This window comes from Nyctereutes procyonoides, unplaced genomic scaffold, assembly GCF_905146905.1.
Source record: "Nyctereutes procyonoides isolate TBG_1078 unplaced genomic scaffold, NYPRO_anot_genome, whole genome shotgun sequence".
Taxonomy (NCBI): domain Eukaryota; kingdom Metazoa; phylum Chordata; class Mammalia; order Carnivora; family Canidae; genus Nyctereutes; species Nyctereutes procyonoides.
This window is the reverse complement of record NW_026575037.1, coordinates 15,163,173-15,184,718: the sequence shown is the minus strand read 5'-3', so window position 1 is coordinate 15,184,718 and position 21,546 is coordinate 15,163,173. Positions and strand designations below refer to the sequence as shown.

General features: G+C 43.4%; 1 protein-coding gene across 4 annotated transcripts in view; it reads left to right on the top strand.

Annotated features, from left to right (window-relative positions):
* The window catches only part of PROX1 (prospero homeobox 1), a 57,894-nt gene that overhangs the window by 16,371 nt on the left and 19,977 nt on the right, over positions 1-21,546 (top strand). For all 4 annotated transcript variants that reach the window (XM_055319168.1, XM_055319167.1, XM_055319169.1 and 1 more), the window contains 2 exons: positions 6,037-6,142; positions 12,575-12,769. In XM_055319168.1, coding sequence (XP_055175143.1) covers positions 6,037-6,142; positions 12,575-12,769 — 301 coding nt within the window. The remainder of the gene's footprint in view (positions 1-6,036; positions 6,143-12,574; positions 12,770-21,546) is intronic.

Here is a 21,546-nt window from a genome sequence, read left to right as displayed (position 1 = left end):
GCCAGTTGTATTTTTTATTAGACTTGTCCTGAACTCCAGTTATTTTTAACTGACTTTTTTTTTCTCTGTTAATTGCTCCTTTCAGTAAATTTTTAAAAATCTTGTGGTTGTTGGTGTTTGGGGGTCGTAGAATAGTAGCATTTGGGGGCAGGTAGAGGCAGGTTTCTTTTATAATCAATTGCCAGATGGACATAAAATTTAGCAATTAAGTTGGCTGTTGCTAAATTGAGGATTTTGAGCAATTGTCCTGATGACTAGAGATTGACATTTTAGTATCTAAGCCCACTCCAGAGGCTGCCACGTAAGTGCAAAGTCCCAGCTATGATGGAAATACATTTTTTTCTATGTGGGGAAGGCCATCCTTCTAACCGACTCTGAGGACGGTAGTGAAGATTTCTGATAAGGTAAATGAGAGCCACAAGTATGAGACCCACTTGGGGCAGTTAAATACAGTCTCTTTCCACAGTGAGAAAGAAGAGAATAATGTCATGCGAGGAAGGAAGATAAAGATGTTGAGGACTTGGATATATAAATAGAAATTGGGTCTTGGTTTGGTTGCTGATTTAACTTCTACCTTTCAAAGACCTAAAATTTAAACTACCAGCCATGAATCAAAGCTGCACCAAGCACCGTGCCTTGCACATTGTAAACAGTTAATAAACATTGGTCAAAATGATTGCCATATAATGTTGGTGATGAGAAAGGCCAAGCAAGAAGATGGCAGTGCCTGGAATGGTTTTCTATCGTTGGCAGAAAGAGCATCTTCTGAGGTGCACACAAGGCTGAGGTCCAGTGCTAGCCCCTCTTGCTCTCAGACATCTCTTACTTCATTTTGAAGGCAGTAGTCATGATGGTGGGTTGTTTTCTCTCTCTCTCTCTCTCACACACACACACACAGAGAGAGAGAAAGAGAGAGAGAGAGAGAGAGAGAGAGAGAGAGAGAGAGAGAAGGAGCATACCTATTTCAAGAAATATTTCAAACCAGGTTTCAAAGTCCCATACGTGCCAACTAAACTCTTTAACCAGTTTGTTTTTTTTTTACTAGACTTTTCATTGTAACTGGATCATTTTGCCTCTGATTTTTTTTTTTTTAAGTAAGTTGGGTCTTCTAGGAAAAAAAAATCTTTCAGATTGCTTTAAGTGTTGGCTACATTCATTGTCTCAGGCTCTCTAAATCCCCTGAGGAATTTAGAGGATTTGAATTGAAAGAAGTTCCTTTTATTTCTATACATATCAAAGGCTTTAAGGAGAATATAGTTGCTTCTTCAGCTGAATAACTTCCCTCTGCTACCAATATAAGAGTCTGTTGAACAGGGATGGCTTGCAAGCACCTGTGTTCATATGAAATGCTGCTTACCCCTGGAGCTGTTTCTTTCATGGAGCTAAATAATTTTGGCTTCTTGTTGCAGTTAATGATCACATCTCCCACCTTCTGGCTTTCTATCTTCTTGTTTCTTTCTCCTCCATCATGCTGTACTTCTAACCATTTATCTCATTGATACCTTCTTTCTCAGGAAGAAGATAGGCCAGCAACCCTTTCTATAATCCACACGATTCTGAAGCCAATGAGAATCTGAGTGTTTGTTGGGAGACTGGGCCTATTTTTCTTTTCTCCTGTCTCCATCTTTGTATGGCAGTGGTTCTTGCCTTGATTTACCTGGTGGCATGCAGCAAAATTGCCAAGCTTTTAGTTTAAAGAATGCTCTGGGAATCCTGGGGAGTGGTGTCTACTTCAGTTTTAGGTATGTAAGGGCCATCTTTGAGCCCTGAAGCATGTTTATTCCTAGGAAAAAATTCAATAGACCTGAGTAGAAATGGGATGAAATCATACCTCTATGATGATCATTATGTTTTACTTTGTAGTCATGGCTTTCCAAATAGTAATGAATAATTTCTTAAGGAATGATTCTTTCCCGCTTCAAAGGGCATCATCCGCTTCTTTGAACAAAGTAGCCAAGATAAGAACTATTAAGAATACCAGCTTATCAGATAAATCCATTCTAAATTCAGCACATTAGGCATATATAATCTATATAAAAGCGCTACCTCGTTATCCTTTCTAATAGAAAGTAGTGAGTGTGTGCATGTTTGGAAGCAATGTCAGTGCACCTGCTCCAAGAACTCACATCTTGGAGATATAGATATGTGTGTGTGTGTGTGTGTGTGTTCAGTATCTTTGCAAATGAATCTATTTAATCAAATATTAAGTTTTATTCAAATTCCAAAAGAAACAGCCAGCCAATTGTTTTTCTTCGTGATGTTCCTTGTCATTCATCCTCTTTGCATCTCAAGAAAAATAGCCTTGTTTGGGCCTCAGACATTTGCATGCACCCAGTTAAAGCGCAAGAGTAGTATTATGAGCCATTAAGACGTGCAGGTAAGGAAACTGAGCTCAGTTTCCTGTGATAGCCAGTATTCCCTACCTGACTTTTAGGGGAAACGCTGAAAACACAAGTTTAGAAAGGAAAATTCTTTGGTAATTTGAAACTCAAATCCAACGGGAACATATGGATTAAAAATGAATTTCTGATATGTGAAATAGTCCATAGACATTTTTAGAAGCCTTATGGGGCCATATTAATTGTATTAGTTGTAATAGCTATGGGGAAAACATTTATATTAAAGACTGAGAGACTCTTGGTTCCTACCCCGCCCACAAAAAAAAAATTACTAAGCGAATTCTTTTTATTTTCTATAAGTGACACATCTTACGCGTTCAACTTCTTACTGGAGTAACAACTGACTTTAGCACCTTCATGAAATGAGACAGTCTAGACCTTCTCTCCCCATTTGAGGGAGAGAAATCCTCTCAGAAACAGCAAATCAGAGCCTAAGGAGGCCACGAAAATTCTTTGGGTTTCAAAGCCTTTTAGAAAATGTGAGTAAGGAGCCCCAATCCAATTTGGTTGGAACTGCAGCTGGTAAAATCTCTAGCCACAATTTGGAGTTCAATTGGAGGAAAAAAGAAAAGGAAAGAAAAAGAAAAAAGAATTCCCTTCCTCCAGGCCTCACAATGTGTTCTTGCATTTGCCTTTTTGCCACCTCTGCTCCTCCCCTGCCACTGCTGTGTAGGTAAGGTTATATTGTGCTGGGTAAACAGACAACACTCAGATTCTCAGGTTGTTTGAACACCGCTTCAGGTTCAGCTGCAGTACCCTACTTCTCTGATCTTTTATATTCCTGAGCAGATGTCTTTCATTAATTTATGGATTTATCATCTTTTCTTTTTTTCCCTTTTTCTTTTTTTTCTTTTTCTTTCTTTTTTTTTTTTTTACACCTGGCAGCTGTCTCAAGTTTCAGTAGTTATTGTCTATTTTGCATTACACATAGAATTGAATGTCATCTGTCTTCACAAAGCTATGGCTAAGAGAATTGAGGCAAAGCCACATGAGCTGCCGGGACAGATCTTGTTTGCGTTCCATCCCCCTCGCCCCACCCCCCCTTACCTCCTTAATATTTATTTGTGCTCATTTTCTTTCCTGGCCTTGAATGGAGCTTAGCTCGTGTTCAGTACAGCTGTATGTTTACTGAATCTATTCCATCATGAGTCATTGTGCGTGTGTAAGTATCCTGGAAACAGCTAGTGCTTTCTTGGAAGAACAGTTGCTTTTCAGCACAAGCACTTAAAAGGGAAATTAACCAATTGGTCAGTTCAGATTTATTTTGAGGAGGAAAAAAAAGGATTATCTAACTGTTGGCTTTTAAATGTTTCATTAGCTATTTTTAATAGTTTATTAGAAACATATATTTTATGGGAATTTTATCTTAATTACACGATGAGCAGGAGATAGAGATTTATTCTGTGTTCCGTTTCGACTGATCAATTCTAAGTATTACCAACAGGAAACATTTTAAAGCAAAACGGACTTGAGACACTTGAATTAGAATAATTTTTTTTCATGAAGTAAAAAAGCCTCCAAATCCTGATCAAAATAAGATCAGAGTTTGTTTGTTTGTTTGTTTGTTTTAAATAAAAAGAACTAAAACATCGAGGCATAATGTTAAGCATATTGAAAGCGTCAGGAAGTTCTGGTAGCTGTATCTCTGAGAACCACAGCAAAACAAGGTGTTTTGTAGACCACATTTTTGACAATTTGGTATTTTCCCCTGATAATAATTCAGTGTGCAAGGTGGTTTTTTAATCTGGCCATCTGAAGAAAAGATTAGAACCCAGATCTGAGAACGTCTGCTGAAGTTTAGACTTGCCTGAAAACTCTTATCACGAGGCAAGACGAGACAGCTTGCCACTATTATTTCACTTACCCATTTGGACAGATGGTCCTGAAGTGTGCCGGGCTCCTTTAGTCTTCTCTACCAGTCTAATGGAGGTTACTAGAGGGCCTTTCAGCTCTTTCCTTGGCACAAGAAGTATGTCAGTCATAAATTATCGTCTTTGTGATCATTAAGGATCTGAAACAAAAACACAAGTTCAGTTAAGCTGCTTTGGCTTACAGATAGAAAATCGAAATTTCTTCCTTCAGTGTGTATTCTCCGTGGTGGAGGTGTGGGAGGGGGTCTGGGGGAGGCACAAGATTTAATTTTTCTAATTACAAACCAAGGTGATCTTTTAAACATTGCACGATGTTAAAGGGAATGCTAATTGATCAAATCCTCAGCAGAATATTTGGTTAAACACCCTGCTGTAAGTAGTCAAGAGCTTATCAGTATTAATTTGATTACGCTTCTCTACTAACTTCCTGATTCTCTCTCTTCCTAAGATTGGTCACGCTGCTCTTGATGGAGGTCATTTAGAAACCTTGACTTTTCCTAAAATGCGTGTATTTGTTTGACCCTTTTTCACCAGGTGTGGCATTTTTGTTGCGTGGTAAAATGTGTGTGTCCGTGTGCACGCATGTGTGTGCACACGTGCACACACACACACAAGTGCAGATTTTCTTTTCTTCCTTATTTTTCCCATACTCTCTTTTAAGAGAAAATCCTTAGAGAAGCTTCTAGGAAGGACCCTTAATTGACCTTGTGGGGGACCACATTGATTTTCTCCACGTGCATCTTCATTTCTGATAAATTATAAAGCCATTAATTTGCTGCGGAAATGGCAGGGCCAGGCTGTAGCACAGATGTGACCAGAGCCATCCCAGCTCTGAGTCTGCTGAGGAGTGCCAAGAATCTGGGGGAGAATCAGGAAGCCTGGATTGTTATGGTGAGCCTCACATTCTCTTGGGAACTGTTTTAGTTGCTGCTGTTTACAGATCTAAAAGGTAATGATGTTTCCAGATAAATAGGCCTTCTTATTTTGGGTAAGTGGCCATTTATTGATCTGCTAACCCACATTTATTGATTTGTTAGCCCCAACCACTCTGCCACTCTCAAAGGAGTTAACTATAAATCCAGGAGAGGCAAATTGTATTTGGTTTTGGATCGTTGCTTTAACAAAAGCGACACCCCCTCCCTGCACAGTCTGTGCCAAAACTACCCCTCCTAACTTTTAGCTATTATTTAAAAGGAAACAATTAAAAGGATATAATAATAAGATAGGAAGAAAGTGAGTCAAGATGCTCCATTAGATTAGCGCTAAAAGGTAAACTATGAAGCTTGCCTAACAGTGTTCAAAATAATGCATTTTATATTTTCACGCACATTAGGATAATAATTTGATGTAAACTGCAGAGTGTGGAGAGAAGAACAAACAGAACTGTAATTGCGAAGAAGAAAAATAACTCTCACGATAAGAGTTGTATGATACGTGTTGGGTGCATTTGTCTCCTTAGCAACAAGTGAACATATAGGTAGCATCAGGACCTCAAACAGGGGGAATGTTTTGCCATCCTCACCACGGAGTAGCCAAGATTCTGCGACCACATTGTACATCCTCACCATCACTCTTGGCAAATTCTGACAAGCAATGGTCATTTTGAGCAAGCGGCAGCAAGGTAGTGATGGATTCTGTGGCCAGTGCCATTTACCTTCCACAATTCCCCGGGCTGCTTGATGGGCCTCCAGATTCTTTGGGGAGTGGTGGGTGGTGGATGTTTGTGTTTAAAGAAATTTTTTTCCTTAACCAAATGCCTCCTACATGCAGGAAGGATTGTCACCCAATCACTTGAAAAAAGCAAAGCTCATGTTCTTTTATACCCGTTATCCCAGCTCAAATATGCTGAAGACCTACTTCTCCGATGTGAAGGTAAGGACATCTTTCTTTTGTGATTTTTCAATTTCTTTGCACGTGGTAGTGATTTGAACTCTTGGAAGTTAGTGGACATGAGTGTAAAATCAATCCATTGATACACCTGTGTTCTACTTGATTTAATGCGCTCAATCTTTTTGTTTAAAGCCGTGCCAGGCAAAGATGCCCCCTAAGACCAGAAGGCTGGTACCAAGTCACGTGCATTTCCAGTGTGAGCCAGCAGACCTAGCCTCTGTCTTTATATGTCTTAGTAACTTCTTGGAAGAAATTTCTGCGGATCCCGGAGGGGTGTGCTCTAGAGAATGGGTTTTTTTCCCCCTCCCCTCAGCAACAGTAAATTGTTTCTGTTTTGGTTTCTGTTGGTTTCCCCATATTTGTGCTTATGAAAGCAAACTCTAGCACCTCTTTTTCCCCCTGTCGAAAGGCGCGTACATTGAAATTCTCTATGCAGTAGCTGCTTAAAAACAAAAGTGATGATTGTCTCTTATTTACAACTTAATTTGTTGTTGATGTAGAGTACACTGAGCATAAGGAGAATGAATAAAGTGACAGATTCAGGACACATTATTCAAATGAGGATATGAAAGCTGTCGGCCTACAGCTGCAGCCTCCCTCATTCTACAGAATATGGGGACCTCCTGGTTCTGTGTGTGTGTGGATGTGTGTGCGCACGTCTGTGTCTGTGTGTGGGTTTTAAGTGATTGTTTGCAACAACTTGATGTTGTGTTAATCATCTGCAACTTTTTAAAACATAGATTGGGTTTTGATGATGATAATCACATGCATGGTATCATTATCCGAGGAACTTGATAAACATTACATTAGCTGAGATTAGTTTATTAGGCTTGGGTGCTTTCCCCCCCACCCCCCGCTGCCCACCCCCATATGTACAAGTTCTTATTTCTGCCACGGAGAACTCGGGAGCTGCCAAAACATGCCTGTTGCTCCAGCGCTCCCTCCATGCCGTGCCCAATGGCCAGTTGCTATATTGGCCCCCTTTTGCAGGCCAACTCATTTTAGTTTCCTTCACTGATGTTTTATTTGGCCTTATAAGAAAAGTTCTGTTTTCCCTCCTGTTTGCTTTTGAATTGTGTATCAACTTCAGCCTTTTATCTTTCTCCTTCCCTGGCTGAGCTCCTTAAGTGGAAGGCATGTTTTCTCCCCACTTAGGGCCAACATACGGGGCAGGATGGGAAGGCACAGAGAGGCAGTAATTTGAACGGCTGGTTGAGAATCATTAAAGTGCAGAAAAGGCCGAGTGACACAGTATAGGCCAGGAAAAGGGGTTGGACTTTGTGGGGAGACCATCTGAAACAGACACCAGGGAAGGAATTTGTCAACTGGTGGAAGACTGGACAGCTTCTGGAGCCTCGTTCTTTTGGGGTTGGGGTTAGGGTGGGGGGGTCCTTTCAACACTCTGGTTCCAGGAAGAAGGGGAGAACGTGGAGGAGAGGGAGAAAGTGTTACCGTGCACGTGTGTGTGTGCGCGCGCGCGTGTGTCTAGGTGCCCATGTTACCTCCTCCACTCCTCCTTAGGGCAATGATCTGCAGTGTTGTGATATAATAATGAGGATACCTTATGTTATTTAGATAGTGCTTTTCATCAGAAGGAGGCCAAAGAGCTTTACAGACCGCATACACAGGGGTCCCTCACCTACCATTGAAGTGCAGCCACTTGGGAGGATAGAAAGCAGCAGCCATTCTGAGCCAGCAACACTGTCCAACTGTAGATGTAAATATTAGAAACATTCGTTGGGTGGAGGGGGGAGGCCAGAGTAGGGGAGATTGTTAATCTGTAGTAGTTAATCTGTAATCTTTATAAATGCACTGCAGTGTAAACTTATAAGAAATTGTTCCTATTCGTTAGAATACATCTAGTAATTCGGCTTTGCAAATAATCACTATGTAAACAACAATTAAATACCAGAGTGAATATTTTATTTAAAAAAAGCACTAATATTCAGATTATAGATTCTTTCCATTCTCTATCCATACTGGGAGAGGAGGCTGTTAAAGTATACGTGAGTCTGGTTAATTCCCAATTATCCACTCTAATGGAGGGGAAACAGTAGGGCATATAATGCATAGCAGAAAATCACCGAAGGTCATTTCTCTTTTATTTTTGGAATGAATTATACATTTTTAACTTTGCTAATTATGTTTTTTCTTTGGCTAGTAATAAATGAATTTGTATTCCCTAAGCTTATGCTGATGAAATTGGAAAGGCATGCATAGAAAAGGGAAGGATAGTCCAGGCACCGTGTTCCAGAAACTTTGTAGAAAACACTGGTAGAGCCTTCTTGGACTTTTTAATATTAAGGAAAATCCAGAATTTGAATGCTGACGATGCATATGCTCATACACATGTATATTTATGCCTATGTTATAATGTTGTACACATAGATATAATGGGTGTAGATATATAAACGCATACATATCTATTTCTAAATAGAGATATGTAAAGGTGGATACTTATTTGCAAGATGGAAATAACTAGATGTTTTTCTATATATGAATAGGCAATCCAAAATTTAATTTCACTGTAGATTCAAGATAACCACTACAAAATTAAGAGATCCCTGGAAACTAGAGGAAGGACCTTAGGAGTTATCAGAAGTGACAGCCTGCATCACCTGTCTTGAGAAAGACATGTTCATGTGTCTGTGGGCCAAGTAAGACTTGTCACAATGACACAGGCCTATACTGGATTGTGGCTGCATTCATTTAAGTGAAAATCCCTAATCCTAACAAAATGTACCTTTCCACGTCATAAAAGTCATTTCATTTCATATGGGGATCAGAAGTTAGTTTTGCAAGTAAAAGAAAAAGAGGGAGAGAGAGAGAAACAACATAAGTGCAAAATATTTTCTTTCGTGAGTAAAATGTAGCCTAGGTGTCATCAGAGACACAGTTAGAAGATGGTACTAGACCAAGTGAATCCTCTGATCCACCCCAGAAGGTGAGCCCAGCCAGGGTGATAACACCCTGCCTTGCATTTTTCCTTAGAGAGGGATAGAGCACTTCCCTCTCCACAAGTGACTTCTATTTGGGCAAGAGGTGAATGCTTTTAAATTACTCTGGAAAGAGAGAGGTGGGGGAAAACCTCATACACGTCAGACACTGGCTTGGTGTGAGCTCTCCAGCCATGATCTCTATGAAGGCTGAAACCAGGGCTGACTTGGTCTAATTCCTAGAGTAAGAATCTAAACAAAGTTCCATGTTCTCACAGAGTCCAACTCCATCCCCTCCCTGCGACATTTAGCCAGACAAAAAGCTCAGCTCATCAGGGCTTCAAAATCCTTTGAGAAGAGCAAGGGGGCAAATGTGCGAGACATGCCAAGGATCAATGGGCCCCACCATCTTCCTGTGCACTACTGGGTGCTGATTTTAATGTATCAACTAATAACTCTTAGACCACTAAGTACAACAGATTCAGTGTCATTTTAGCTTTGAAGAACAGACGCTCACAGCTTTTCAAGCCGGCAGTGTTAAATGATGTATCTCATTCCCTCCACCCCTTGAGTCAACTGCTGCCTAGCCAGATTAAGGTGTCAGATTGATTTGTTTTATACATCTTTTGACCATGCTCATTGAATATTTAGGAAGTTTCTTCAGCCCATATTGAGGCTGAGATGTCCCGTGGGAAGCATTAATCAAAGTCAGAGAGACTCACACACTGTGGAAACACAGCCTCTTTATTGTAGCGATTAGTTTTTGCAGTAACACATTAACACACTACAGAGCTTTCCTTGATAGAACAATTGATCCTTTTCTTGTAAGCCACTACAGAAGGGGGGGGGGGAATTAACTCTTTAAAGTTTAACACTTTTTCTCCCGCAGCGTGAATATCTGGAAAAGAGGCGGTGGGGGATGGGAGGGGTGGCCTTTGCTTTTTTTGCCAGCAACTAAAAACAGAACAAATTTCAGTGCACTTCTGGTGGAGGGAAACCCTGTTCTCCAAGCTGTTGTGCTGGTCATTTCACTTGTCTTATGTCGGGGGAGTCTGTTGTTTTTGCCCATTCTTTCTCTCTGGTATTTCCATTCTGTAACAATAAGCTTTAAATCTCCCTTTATGTCTCATTCCTAAATAATGGCAAGTGCGCTTACGTTTTTGTCCTCCCCCATTAGGTCATTCATGACCATTCTAGAAAAAAAAAAATACCCTTCTATTTTTTTCCTCTACAGTACTCTTGTCCATAGGAGACAATGTCTTGTAACAATGCAGAAGCCTAATCTCCATGTCAAAGCAATTTTCATTCCCCACTGCACAGCCTGCTATCATTTTGTAATGTTTTGTTTCTTATTCTAAAAGAATTAAAAAGGAACAGTAAGCCGTCACGGGGGCCTGTAGTCCTTATCTCAGTGTCTGGAAATTTGGACAGTGTATTTTACTGCTGAGATAAAATGGAAAGAACTCCAAGTTCAGCAAATCGTAATGGGTTTAAGTTCTATTGAAATCGGCAACCAGAAGATCAGATAACGGGGGTCCTTCAGTTGTCTTTTTAATCGGGTTCCCCGCAAGGCTGAATAGAGACAGAGCAGACACACAGAGTGAAAATATAATTCTTGGATAGGTTAAGTACATGTTTGAACTCTTGCAAGCAGAAGCGATTTGCTGATGACTTAATCATTTTCTGGTCAATTATCTGTAAGGGCCCTTGCAACTCCATGGCAATTATGATGCAAGTTGGCCTTTTGGGAGAAACACCAGCCTCCCTGCTTCTGTTTCCTTGTTACGTCCATTCTCTGTCATAAATTTTCATTCATTTATTATCTTTGCTAGTATAGAAACAACTTTCTGTGTAGTAATTACAGCCCCAATACACACTTTAGCTGTCATCTTGTTGGGAGTCTGGATGTTCTCATGGCCAATGTTTGATAAGTGGTCTTTGTTGATTTTTGATGAATGTACATCTTTTTTCTGGGGGCCCAGGAAAGGGAATGCCTGTGATGACAAAAGGCAGGGGGTTGTCTGTCAGCCCGCCTGATATAAAGCTATGGATTTATTGGTTTTGACTTGGCAAGTTGAGATGCATCTGTCCTTTACCGTGAACAGAGGACTGTCAATAAGAATGGTATCATTTGCAGTGAGTCCAGGAAGACATCTTCATTTAAAAGGTCATCAGGAAACCTTGGTAAACAAAGTTTTAAAGCCTAATCATGTTATGGTAATTTGGCATTTAAAAAAAAATGTAATAAAGTTTCTGTCTATGCTGTCTGTGTACTACGTCTTAACCACACCTTCCAAACAGCATAGACTCCAACAGAAAGGGGCGTGGGCCTTACCCAATGCTGGCTGTAGGAAGTGTACAAACAGGTGCGGCCGTCTGGCTGGACAGATGTGAGTACCGTGTGCAAACATAAAGTGGAGTCACAGCTGGATGGCCATGGGGATCACCCATCCCCAAAAAATAAGCAAGTGCCAGATTCCTCCCCTTTGGTGCGAAAGCTGTTTTCCAGCATTGTACGAGGCTGTCATGAGATGACACAAATTCTCATTTAAAAAAAGAAATCATGCTAGTGGTGAAGTCACATGGCTCACCATCTCTGGTGCAGGTTTCCCCCCGCTATCCAAAAGTAGAGCGTTCCTAGGAAACCCTCCATAAGCCAAAATGGCAGAAAGCAAAGAAGCAATTACCGTCAATTTATATGGAAAAAATGTTGAGAGCATTCCCAGACCCCAAAAAATAACCTCTCTTTAGACTTTTCGGATACCCTAGGACACATCTCGATAACAGATGCACAAAATAAATCAAGATAAAGCACAGATGCTCACAGACACAGTGCAAAGCCATGGCAGCATGATGCTGAGACGCTGAGCCTGCTTTCTGGGGAGGAGCTTGGTGGGGCCCCTCTTGCTGCTCGGGGTGCCTGCCACCTCCCTCATGGCTCCCTGCAAAATGTGTGCTGAGCACAATTTTCCCTTGGCGCTTCTTTTCTGAAAAGCAGAAATCCTTTTTTGGATTTCTTTCGGTTAGGGAAACCAGGTACCAACGTAGGTCTTTTCGTAAAAGCAAAGTTGCAGAACATGAACTTTTGAAAAGCTGGGGGAAGTCTGCACTTGAAAGTAACAACTGTTCCCAGGGTTCTGTGGCTTGAATGAATTGCCATTAAGAAGTTTACAAATACTGTTTGCTCCAGCAGTGTTTAAAATAAGATGTTCAGCTTCTTAAGAAAAATCAGATTTAGAACGTGAGTTTTCCATTTGAAATGCAAAGGGTTGGGATGGGATTTCCATTGTTGATCGGTTTTACAATCTCTTATAAATGTATTACTGCTTTCACCACCCCTCTTGCCACCATTTTGGTGGAATAAAAAAACATACCTAAGGAAGAAGGAGAGGAGAACTTTAAAAATACATCAAATGCTTAAAGAATGAATGAAGAAAATGGCAATGTTCTTATCCTTTCCAACATTTAAATTTGACAGTTCAACAGATGCATTACCTCTCAGCTCATCAAGTGGTTTAGCAATTTCCGTGAGTTTTACTACATTCAGATGGAGAAGTACGCGCGTCAAGCCATCAACGATGGAGTCACCAGTACCGAAGAGCTGTCTATAACCAGAGACTGTGAGCTGTACAGGGCTCTGAACATGCACTACAATAAAGCAAATGACTTTGAGGTAGGAACTCCTCTTTATTGTTTGGTCATCTCCCTTTTCTTTTCTTTTTTTTTTTAATTTATTTTCTTTAGCAGTGTCCCCCAAATCAGTTGTAGTCTTGTTATCTCACACAAGCATCCCCCAATAGGATAAGAGGTAAAGTAGCAATGAGGAGGCCCCCGTCTGGTTCCCATCAGAGTCACGGGGAGCTGACCCGCCTCTCCATCCTTTCCCTTTCCCCAGCTCTGCTGTATGAAGACCCATTGGCCATAGCAAAGGGAACTGGAGAATTCGCAGGAAATTGCAGCAAGGGACCCACTCACAGTGACTCCCTTTCCAGAGAAGAGGTCTCCATTTTCATAGGCCTTTTTTTGCCACTTATGTCCTGGCATGTCGATTGAGCTGACATATGCTGTGTGCACTGATAGCCGCAAAAGTTGTTTTCTAAAAAAGTCTAGAAAGGTTGATGGGGAAGTGATTCTGTGGTTTCTACTTTAATCAGCATTTTTTTCCTTTATGGAAGAAATGGTATGAGAATTATACTAAGTACGTCTTATAAGAGAGCCATCAACATCTTTTTATGGTTTTGTTTCTGTTTTTGTTCTCTGGTGGGGACAGTCTAGTGTGTGTATCTCGCATATGTGTAACTTCACAGGCATGCTGCTTTTCATCCACACACACACACACACACACACACACACGTATCTACAACATGCATATTCTAGATACACACGAAGCGGTGTAGACGATTCCCAGAAAGCAATAGCCACACAACAATGAAAGATGTGTGGCTGTGAGTAAGGCGTTTCTTTACTGGCTAATGTGGTGCCTCAGCAAACATTTTTCATTGCAACGTGATGACTCTCTATGAGACAACACTAGCGAATCTCCTAGTCCTCACAAAAGCATTTTGCTGAGCCCTGCTGGCTGAGGCCACAATAGTTAGAGGTGGGAACGTGGCAAGGGTTCTGCGGGCTGAACCCCCGCTGGTGACTGTAGACAGGCTATGGGTGACTTTGACACAGTTGGTCCTTTTCTTGGGTATCTTGAGGATAAGAATTTTCTTCTCTTATATCTGCTCGTACAGGGGGACCTTACATTAATATTCTTGCTTTCCTCACGTAGATAGGCACCCAGAAACACCCAGGAAATTGGCAGCTTCAAAGGAAGAGAAAGGCATCTTGGTCTAGACTTGTCAATAAAAGGACCTGCCCTCCCACCGCCCTGTCTGCCCATTCCTTTTGGGGCCCTTCTCACAAGGTTCTTGTCAGTGCAGATCAGGGATGGTGGCTTATCAGGCCCTGAAGGTGGGAGCTTAGCTGTGGCGAAGTCATGGTTTTCCCTTGAAAGTTTGAACAGTTGCACTGCAAGCCAATTTCGTTTTCCAAGACTAATATGTTTTTCTTGCTAAAAGTGTTATGAACCAAGTTTTTCTTTGGCTGAACACATTAAATGTGGCGATCCTCCTTGGATTTCTTCACCATTACAAAGTCTCTGTGTTTAAAGTCTGTTGTAAGAGAGCACTGGTTTCCTCTCCTGACTACTCTCTAGCAGAATTTCTTCTAAAGCTGATGAATAGGATTATGGCTAAACATTTTAAAGAAATCTTATGAAGACTTCCATTTCTTTTCCTCTCCCTTTCTGAGAAGTCTGTTGCTCTCAACTTTACCCAAAGAGAGTTCAACTGTGTGCTAGTGAGCTCTTTATAGCTGATTATGGCAAATATTTGTTTGGCAGCATGCGTCAAGCTTCCTAAAAGAATTGTCCAAGATTCATGAGATGAGTTCTGCGTTTTTGCTGTGTAATATACTCGAGAGGACAAATCCTTACGGTGCACATTAGGATTTTTAGGGTTTTTAAACCTTACCTGGTTGGAATTTAATCCCCTGCTCACAGCATAAGGGCCGAAATGACACAAGCAGGGGCGGCTGGCATCAAGAGGTACCCAACAAGCTGCTCCATTTAGCATCATCTAAATCCTCCTTTAATATGATTAACATCTGATATTTCGCTCTTTGTGAATCATATCCACTTCCAGCCAGGCCACCTCTCCTTTATCTGCAGTGTCTATTTTAAGACTGCTTCAGTGCAAGGAGTATGGGGCCCGGGGAGCAGTTTTGTCACTTCTCATGTGACTTCAGACAAGTTCTTGGTCTATTCTGGGTCTTTTCCTTCTTCAGTAAAAACTAGGATCTTTCCAGAAATGTGGTAAGAAAGAAAGCAGGAACATGGATTCTGTGCTGTTCCCTCACACGTACCGCACACAGGCATATACGCATACGCATACTCACCGCCACTGACGATCACTAAATAGCTTCTAATTTAGCCTCCCAGTTTGGCGCATTTACTAACAAAAGCTTCAGATAAGATGATCCCTTCTTTTCTGTGCCTTTGTGCATGGAGGTCAGCGCTTAAGTGAGATGCTTAAAAAGCCACTGGTCCTATCGTCGTAGCTTTACCACTGTGGGTCGTGGCCACGAGCCACAAGTAGACCTGGCACCTCCAGCTGAATGTCTCAAGTGATACTGTGTGCACTGCTTGACTTTTATATTTAAGTTTCTCCTCTTGAGATCAAGTGAATCTGTAGTCTGACAGGAGCAAGTGAAGAGGATGGCAAAGTAGAGAACTGTAAACCTTGGGTTTTTTTTTTTTTTTCTAATTAAACCGAGACGAAATATGGTAGAGAGACTTTGAAGTTATGGCTACATGATGCCCAAAGATCCAGTCAGTTTCAAGGAATATATTAACCCAGTTGAGTATTAGTTAGTCAAATAAAAGAACTGCTTACTTATGGCATTTTTAAATTTCTCAATCAGTTTGTAACGATAACAAAATAAGTAACGTTTCTTGACTGTGCTATGTCCCGGACACTCTTCTGAATATCTTCCCATTGTTAACTTATTTAATGTGAGCAATAATAACGATATGGTTGTTAATATGAGAAAAAAGTTTAGTTTGCCTAAAGCTTTATACCTTTTTTTTAAGTGATTCTAAACTGGTGGGAACCAGTAGAGCCAGGCAGACAGAGGGGTGAGGGAGAATGAAGCCAACCAAGGCTTTCCCTCCTTCTCGATGACTTTCTTCTTCCTTCTTTCTCCGCAGCTGCTTATCTCTCTTCAGCTTTCTGCTCTGTCTCTGCCTCTGTCATAAGCTTGCTGGTGGCACCTCTGTCACTGCCTAGCACCATCCCCCTCCAGCCCCTGCTGCTCATGGCTTTCAAGGCCAGAGTGGTTACTGACCCCTGGCCTCCCGGAAAATAAAGCAGATGGGGAAGGTTTATCACTAGCGAGGAGGGAGTGGCCTGCATCTCTCTCCTCCTCTAGAACCCTGCATTTCCTGGCCTTTATGAGTCAGGACCTTCTAAGTGACAGGAGGGCTTGTTCTGCCTTTTGTATCAGTTTACACAATGGCCAAGATCCTTGGCACAGCGCTCAGCCCCAGTGTGGTGAGATCCTGAGAAGACCCAGGGGAGGGGGGTGGAAGACACTGAAGGGGGAGGGGCCCCCCGGGTATTGCCGGAGGAAGGGAAGTTGGCCACCTCACACCGGGTGGGGCATCTCGCTTCTGAAGGTGAGTGTGCCAAGGTGTGCAGGAGAGGGGGGTTTAATGACAGGCTGCATCTCTCTCCTACTTCTCACGTTTAATGAGATTGGCAACAATAAATTTGTCTTTCCAGGTGTTATGGTATATATTTCCCTGCTTCGTTCTCACTTCCCTTTGAAGAGGTTCCAACATTTTTTTATGGGGAGGGAAACAAGGGTTGGGATCCCTTCCCAGTTTTTAAATCATACTGATACTTCTGACTTTAGGGGCAGATGAGTTGGATTTTATTACTTTTTTGTTTCCCTCACAACCGGGACAGGAAGGAAGGTAAGGATGGCTGTCCATTTCCAAGGGGGCGCCGAGGACTCTCTGTCAATCTGCAGGACCAGAGGGTGGCTCTTGTCCCCACCGGCCTCAGCCAGCATCCCTCACAGGCCTGCCAGTGGTAGCCGTTTATCTGCAGGCCGGGTCCACGTGCCCTGGGAGAGCACCTAGCCCCCATTGCCGTCCCTAAAGAGACTCAGGTGGGAGGCTGGGAGGCTGAGAAAAAAACAACACGGGGAACTCAGTTCCTTGATTATGGGGCTCATCCAAACCACTTTCCGAAATACTGACATCCCACCGAGCAGGTGCTCCATCACAGAGCCCGCGGTTCAACTTTTTCCCAGGTGTCACCTGACCGGCCAAGGAGGGTACCTCTGCAGGCCTGCTTCTGTGTCGTCACGCTCTCCTCTTAGAAAGAGAAAAGAAGAACAGCAGCACCCCTGGCATCACACCCCCCCAACCCGGCACACACACACACACACACACACACACACACACACACCCTGAAATACATGTGCTGAATACATTCTCTCCACCCCGCCTGCCCCTATGCCCAACCCTCCTGCTTCCCGCACAACACACGTTTAAGAAGATTTAATGCATTTGGAAATCTCTCATTCACATTGTCATCTCTTTAAAGAAAAATGAGGACAGGTGGATTTAGGAAGCGCTTCCCTCTGCTCCAAATAGATACTTAAATATGAGTGATCATTTGGAAAACTGGCACATGAGCGAAAACCTTTTACTGCTGTTGCAGTCTTTTGGCCTCCGAGCCGCTGAGCCGTTTGAGTGATCACATGACACACACCCTTGGTGGGCGGCGAGGAGGAAAAGAGACTCTTACCATTTCTTCCCCTGCCAGTCCCGCCACTGACAAGCCAAATTGATCTTTTAAGAGACTAAATGAATGTTCTCTAAATATATGTACACACATGGCTGGCTGTCTGGGAACATATTCCTGTACAGAATGATGGCCTGAAGTGTGAGGGAGAGAACAGTAAGGATGCCGGCTTCGAGGTGGGCTGGAAGGGTTGGGGGCGGGGGTGGGGCGGGGGGTGCGGGGGAGCAGAGGCAGGATGGTGCACGCACGCACGGAGCTTCGTTTTTGCACCACTGTCCTTTTGGGATTCAAGGTGTTGATCAGTATAATGAAGCGGGCCCATTGATTTATCATCTATTTGGTAATGTCGTTGCATTTTTAGCTCCCTGTGTCTTTTTTGTCATTGGGTTACATTCAAGCACAGTAAGATCAGCTTTAAAACCTCCTTACTCAACAGCTTTATTAGTTATAGCATTCCATGACCTTTCTCAACATTCTTAAAGAAAAAGATACAGTGTAACGTCGCTTTACTTTGCTTATTGTCCTTTGTTGGGGTGAACAAAGCATTTTCTACAGTGGCTATAGCACATAATTATACAGCTTTCAATGGCAGTGTCTTGGCACATATCAAAGTTCAGAGGAGCCTTTAGAAAAAAAAAATGTTTTGTGGCAGCCTAGGGAGGGTCTCATCTTTCCTTCAGAAAATAGTTCAAGGCTCTTCTGTCAAGCTTCCCTACTTAGAGCTTTTTCTCCTCCTGCTTCATAAAGTTTAAAGCGGATTCAGTGGAGTTCTATGATCTATTTCCTTTGAAAGATTGTTCCTCAGCACAGAGAGGCCCTTTGACTTCAAGAGTTCACAGATTCATGTCTTTAGGTATCATATGTCTGACCTTATCAGTTACTCCATTTAATGTCGGAGAAAAAGTCTCAACTCTTTGTGTTTGTCTGTTTTGCCTCTGTGAAATGATTTGGTGAAAAGACCATCCTTTTTAACACACCACTGAGAGGCCGTTTCTGCTGCAACCTACCCTGTGGCTTTTCTCTCTTTAAAAAAAAAAAATTGTCCTTGTGTTTTGTGTATGGATGAGTTCACAGTGAGAATAGAATTATACAAGGGCAGACGCACACACAAAAAAAAAATCTTTTGCTTTCCTCCCTCCCCGCCCCCCCCCCATGATCTATTGGCTCTCTGGGTGGCTGTACCCCAACAGGAGAAGCCATTTAGCAAATACAGAGGTGGCAGCCGTGGTGCTGGGATGGCAGTGGGTTTTCCCTTGCTTCGACCTACCCCTAAGGCCTTCATAATTAATTGTCCTTCAGAGATGAGGGAAGTTCAGAGACAGTGTGGAGTGATGTCTATTGTCTGACATTCAGTTCTCCTTGCCTCTGCTCTTTTTCTTCGCCCCACAAAGGGTTATCAATAGGAGAAAGGGAGCAAGTTCTCTGCGGAGAGCCGCTGGTGGTGGTGGTTGGAGCTTTCGGTGGGATGTTATCATTGTGCTCGGCCCATCCCGGATTAAATGTCTGAAGAAGTTCTAACAGCCTTTTGAAAAGGAGCCTGTTTATTTCGTCTAGATTAAGCAAACTCATTTAGCGACCTGACGCTCGTTCAAAAAGTTGGTGATCCCTTTTCACAGGGCAGATAATATTTTAAATCAAATTTTCCTCGTCCTCCCCCCCGCCCCCGGATTTGATTTCACTGTAATTGTTTGGTTCTTGTTCAGCCGTGGGGCAGAAAATTTAGGGCTCAGTCACTCATTTCTCTTAAGTGTCTCAGCATAAATCTGCCAGGAGAAGGAATTTTGCAAACGTTCTTTTTGGTGACCCGCAGGATTTCGGTTCCTGAACGCAGACCGTTGTCATTTAAAAACACCCGTATCCCCTTCAGGGATTGCCTGGAGCCAGTCTTCAGTGCTGTTTGGTAACAGGACACAAAACAATGCAATCCGTGTGGCCCCCAGCCCCTCTTTCGCCTGAGACACAAACTAAAGATGCGATGCGGAGACAGCTATTTGAGAAGTAAAGGAGGAGAGGACCATTAATGATGATTATACTTCTGTTCCTGTTAAATAGGGTGAAGCCAAGAAAAACAAATATAATTGTTCTTCCAAAGAGCGGTTGAACTGGCACATTAGGAAGGTCTAAGATCACTTCACTGTAGTGTGTACGGTGACGTCGAGGCTGAAGGGTGGCCTACCTCAAGGAAATCTCTGTGTCTCTCAGAGCAGCTCCTCCTGGAGGAAGGGACCCATAAGGGTGCCCAGAACTGATTCTGTCCCCGGAGCCTCCTTGAACAACTTTCCCCGCAGACCTTTTGGTATTTAAAGAGAACCTGTGCATGGAAGTTGACACAACTAATATAGTCATACCAAAAAAGGGGGTCATAAAAAATTAAAGTTATTCTTATGAATCTTTCATCAGAAGCAATGAAAAGGGACACGAGTGTAGTCGGGAGTCCTTTGTGCTGCGAGCTCTTCTTCCGGGCTCTGGGCTATTGTTCTTGCAGCTCCTCAAACAGACTTTCACTTTCAAACTGACAAAAGTCACTTAAAAGCCAGACAGCTGTACTAACACACCCACCTTAGCGAGCCGGAGCCGCGGGCAGGTGCGGGGCCCTCTGCGAGACCTCCTCGTTCCAGATGGGCAGGGGCCGCCTCCCCCGGCCTGCCTGCTGCTTGGCGCCCTCGCGCCGAGGGGGGACCATCCGCTCCCCCCCTCCCCTCCACCCCCTCCTCAAGATCCCCCAGATTTTTCCCTGCCTTCTCTTTCTAGCGTGAACCGCTGCCATCCGGGATCAGTATTGATAGCTCAGGTGGGATGGCCAGGGCCAGGTTCCTGAAAAGTTTGAGCGCGGAACTTGAAGGAAGACAGAGGGAGTTTGTCTCCGAACTCCTTCCATTTCCATTTCCTCCCTTGGCTTCTCTTTAGTCAGCCTTTTCCACGCCAGTCTAAAGCTCTCATCGGCTTGTCAGATTCCTGCCCCCGCCTCAGGAGTAACTCGGGTCGGCTGAACCCCAGCCACCGGTGGTGGGGACAAAGCCTCACCTTAAGACTGAAGACGCAGCTGGAGGCAGAGGCAGGTAGCTGGGCCTGCGTCCCAGGCCTCGGGGCAGCCGCCGCCGCGGGCCGTGGCGAGTCCTCCCCCCTCCCCTGTCACCTTGTGTACAGTCTGGTCTGTGACACTGATGGTGATTATGTCATTATTTTGCTCTGGGGGCCCTGGCACATCTGCAGAGCCCAAGCACATCTTCTTTGTTGCGCTGGCACACGTCCCACACCACAAATGCTTCATTAGCCCTGCTGCCGGCCTCCTTGCCAGACGCCAGGGCCCAAATCCCGGCTTCTTTTCGCTCCGTTCTTTTGTGTGGCTGATGATCATGTATTCATCTTCCTGGTTCTTCCCCCATTTCCCTCGACTTCTCAACTCCAGATGTCCCTGTTTTTTTGCCCAGATCACTCCCGAGTCTACAGTGAGAAACGGGGGGACTCTACCCCTGAACCCGTCCCCCACCACTTGCCGCCTTCCTGCTCTTCCGCTCCCGGGATGGGTTGTGACTTTGAGGCTCCCCACCATGAGGACTAACATTTTCAAAACTTGCTGTTGGAATAGATACCAAGGGCCTGCTCCCAGTTTACGACGGTAGATGGGGTAGATGGGGTGGGGCCTGGAAGCTGCTAGATACCGCCTGTGGGACGGTGCCTTTCTCATCCACGCCACTCCTCTCCTCTCCGTGGCTCCTTTATTTGCTTCCAACGCTTTGCCACACTTTACCAGTTTTCGGAAAAGAGCGGAAAATACAAGTATGGAAAAGATTCTTCAGGCTTCACTGTGCATGTCATGGTCAGTCTAAGGGTTCTTTTTCTCTGAATGGGATCTTCATCTCCACTCGACCCCTGACCCAAGTCCCCTGCCTCCTGCAACCCTAACCCCTCTCCGTGCCCAACCGCCCCCCCAAGACCTACTATTAGATATTTAGATTAACACTTGGCTCTTTTAGAAAGGAGCTAAAACATTTCCCTTAAGTTTTATTCCGTGTATTTCACAGAACCACAGCTTTTGTTAAGGTGTGCTGGTTTCTCCATTAACTGCAGTAAATTTCGGAGTTTAATG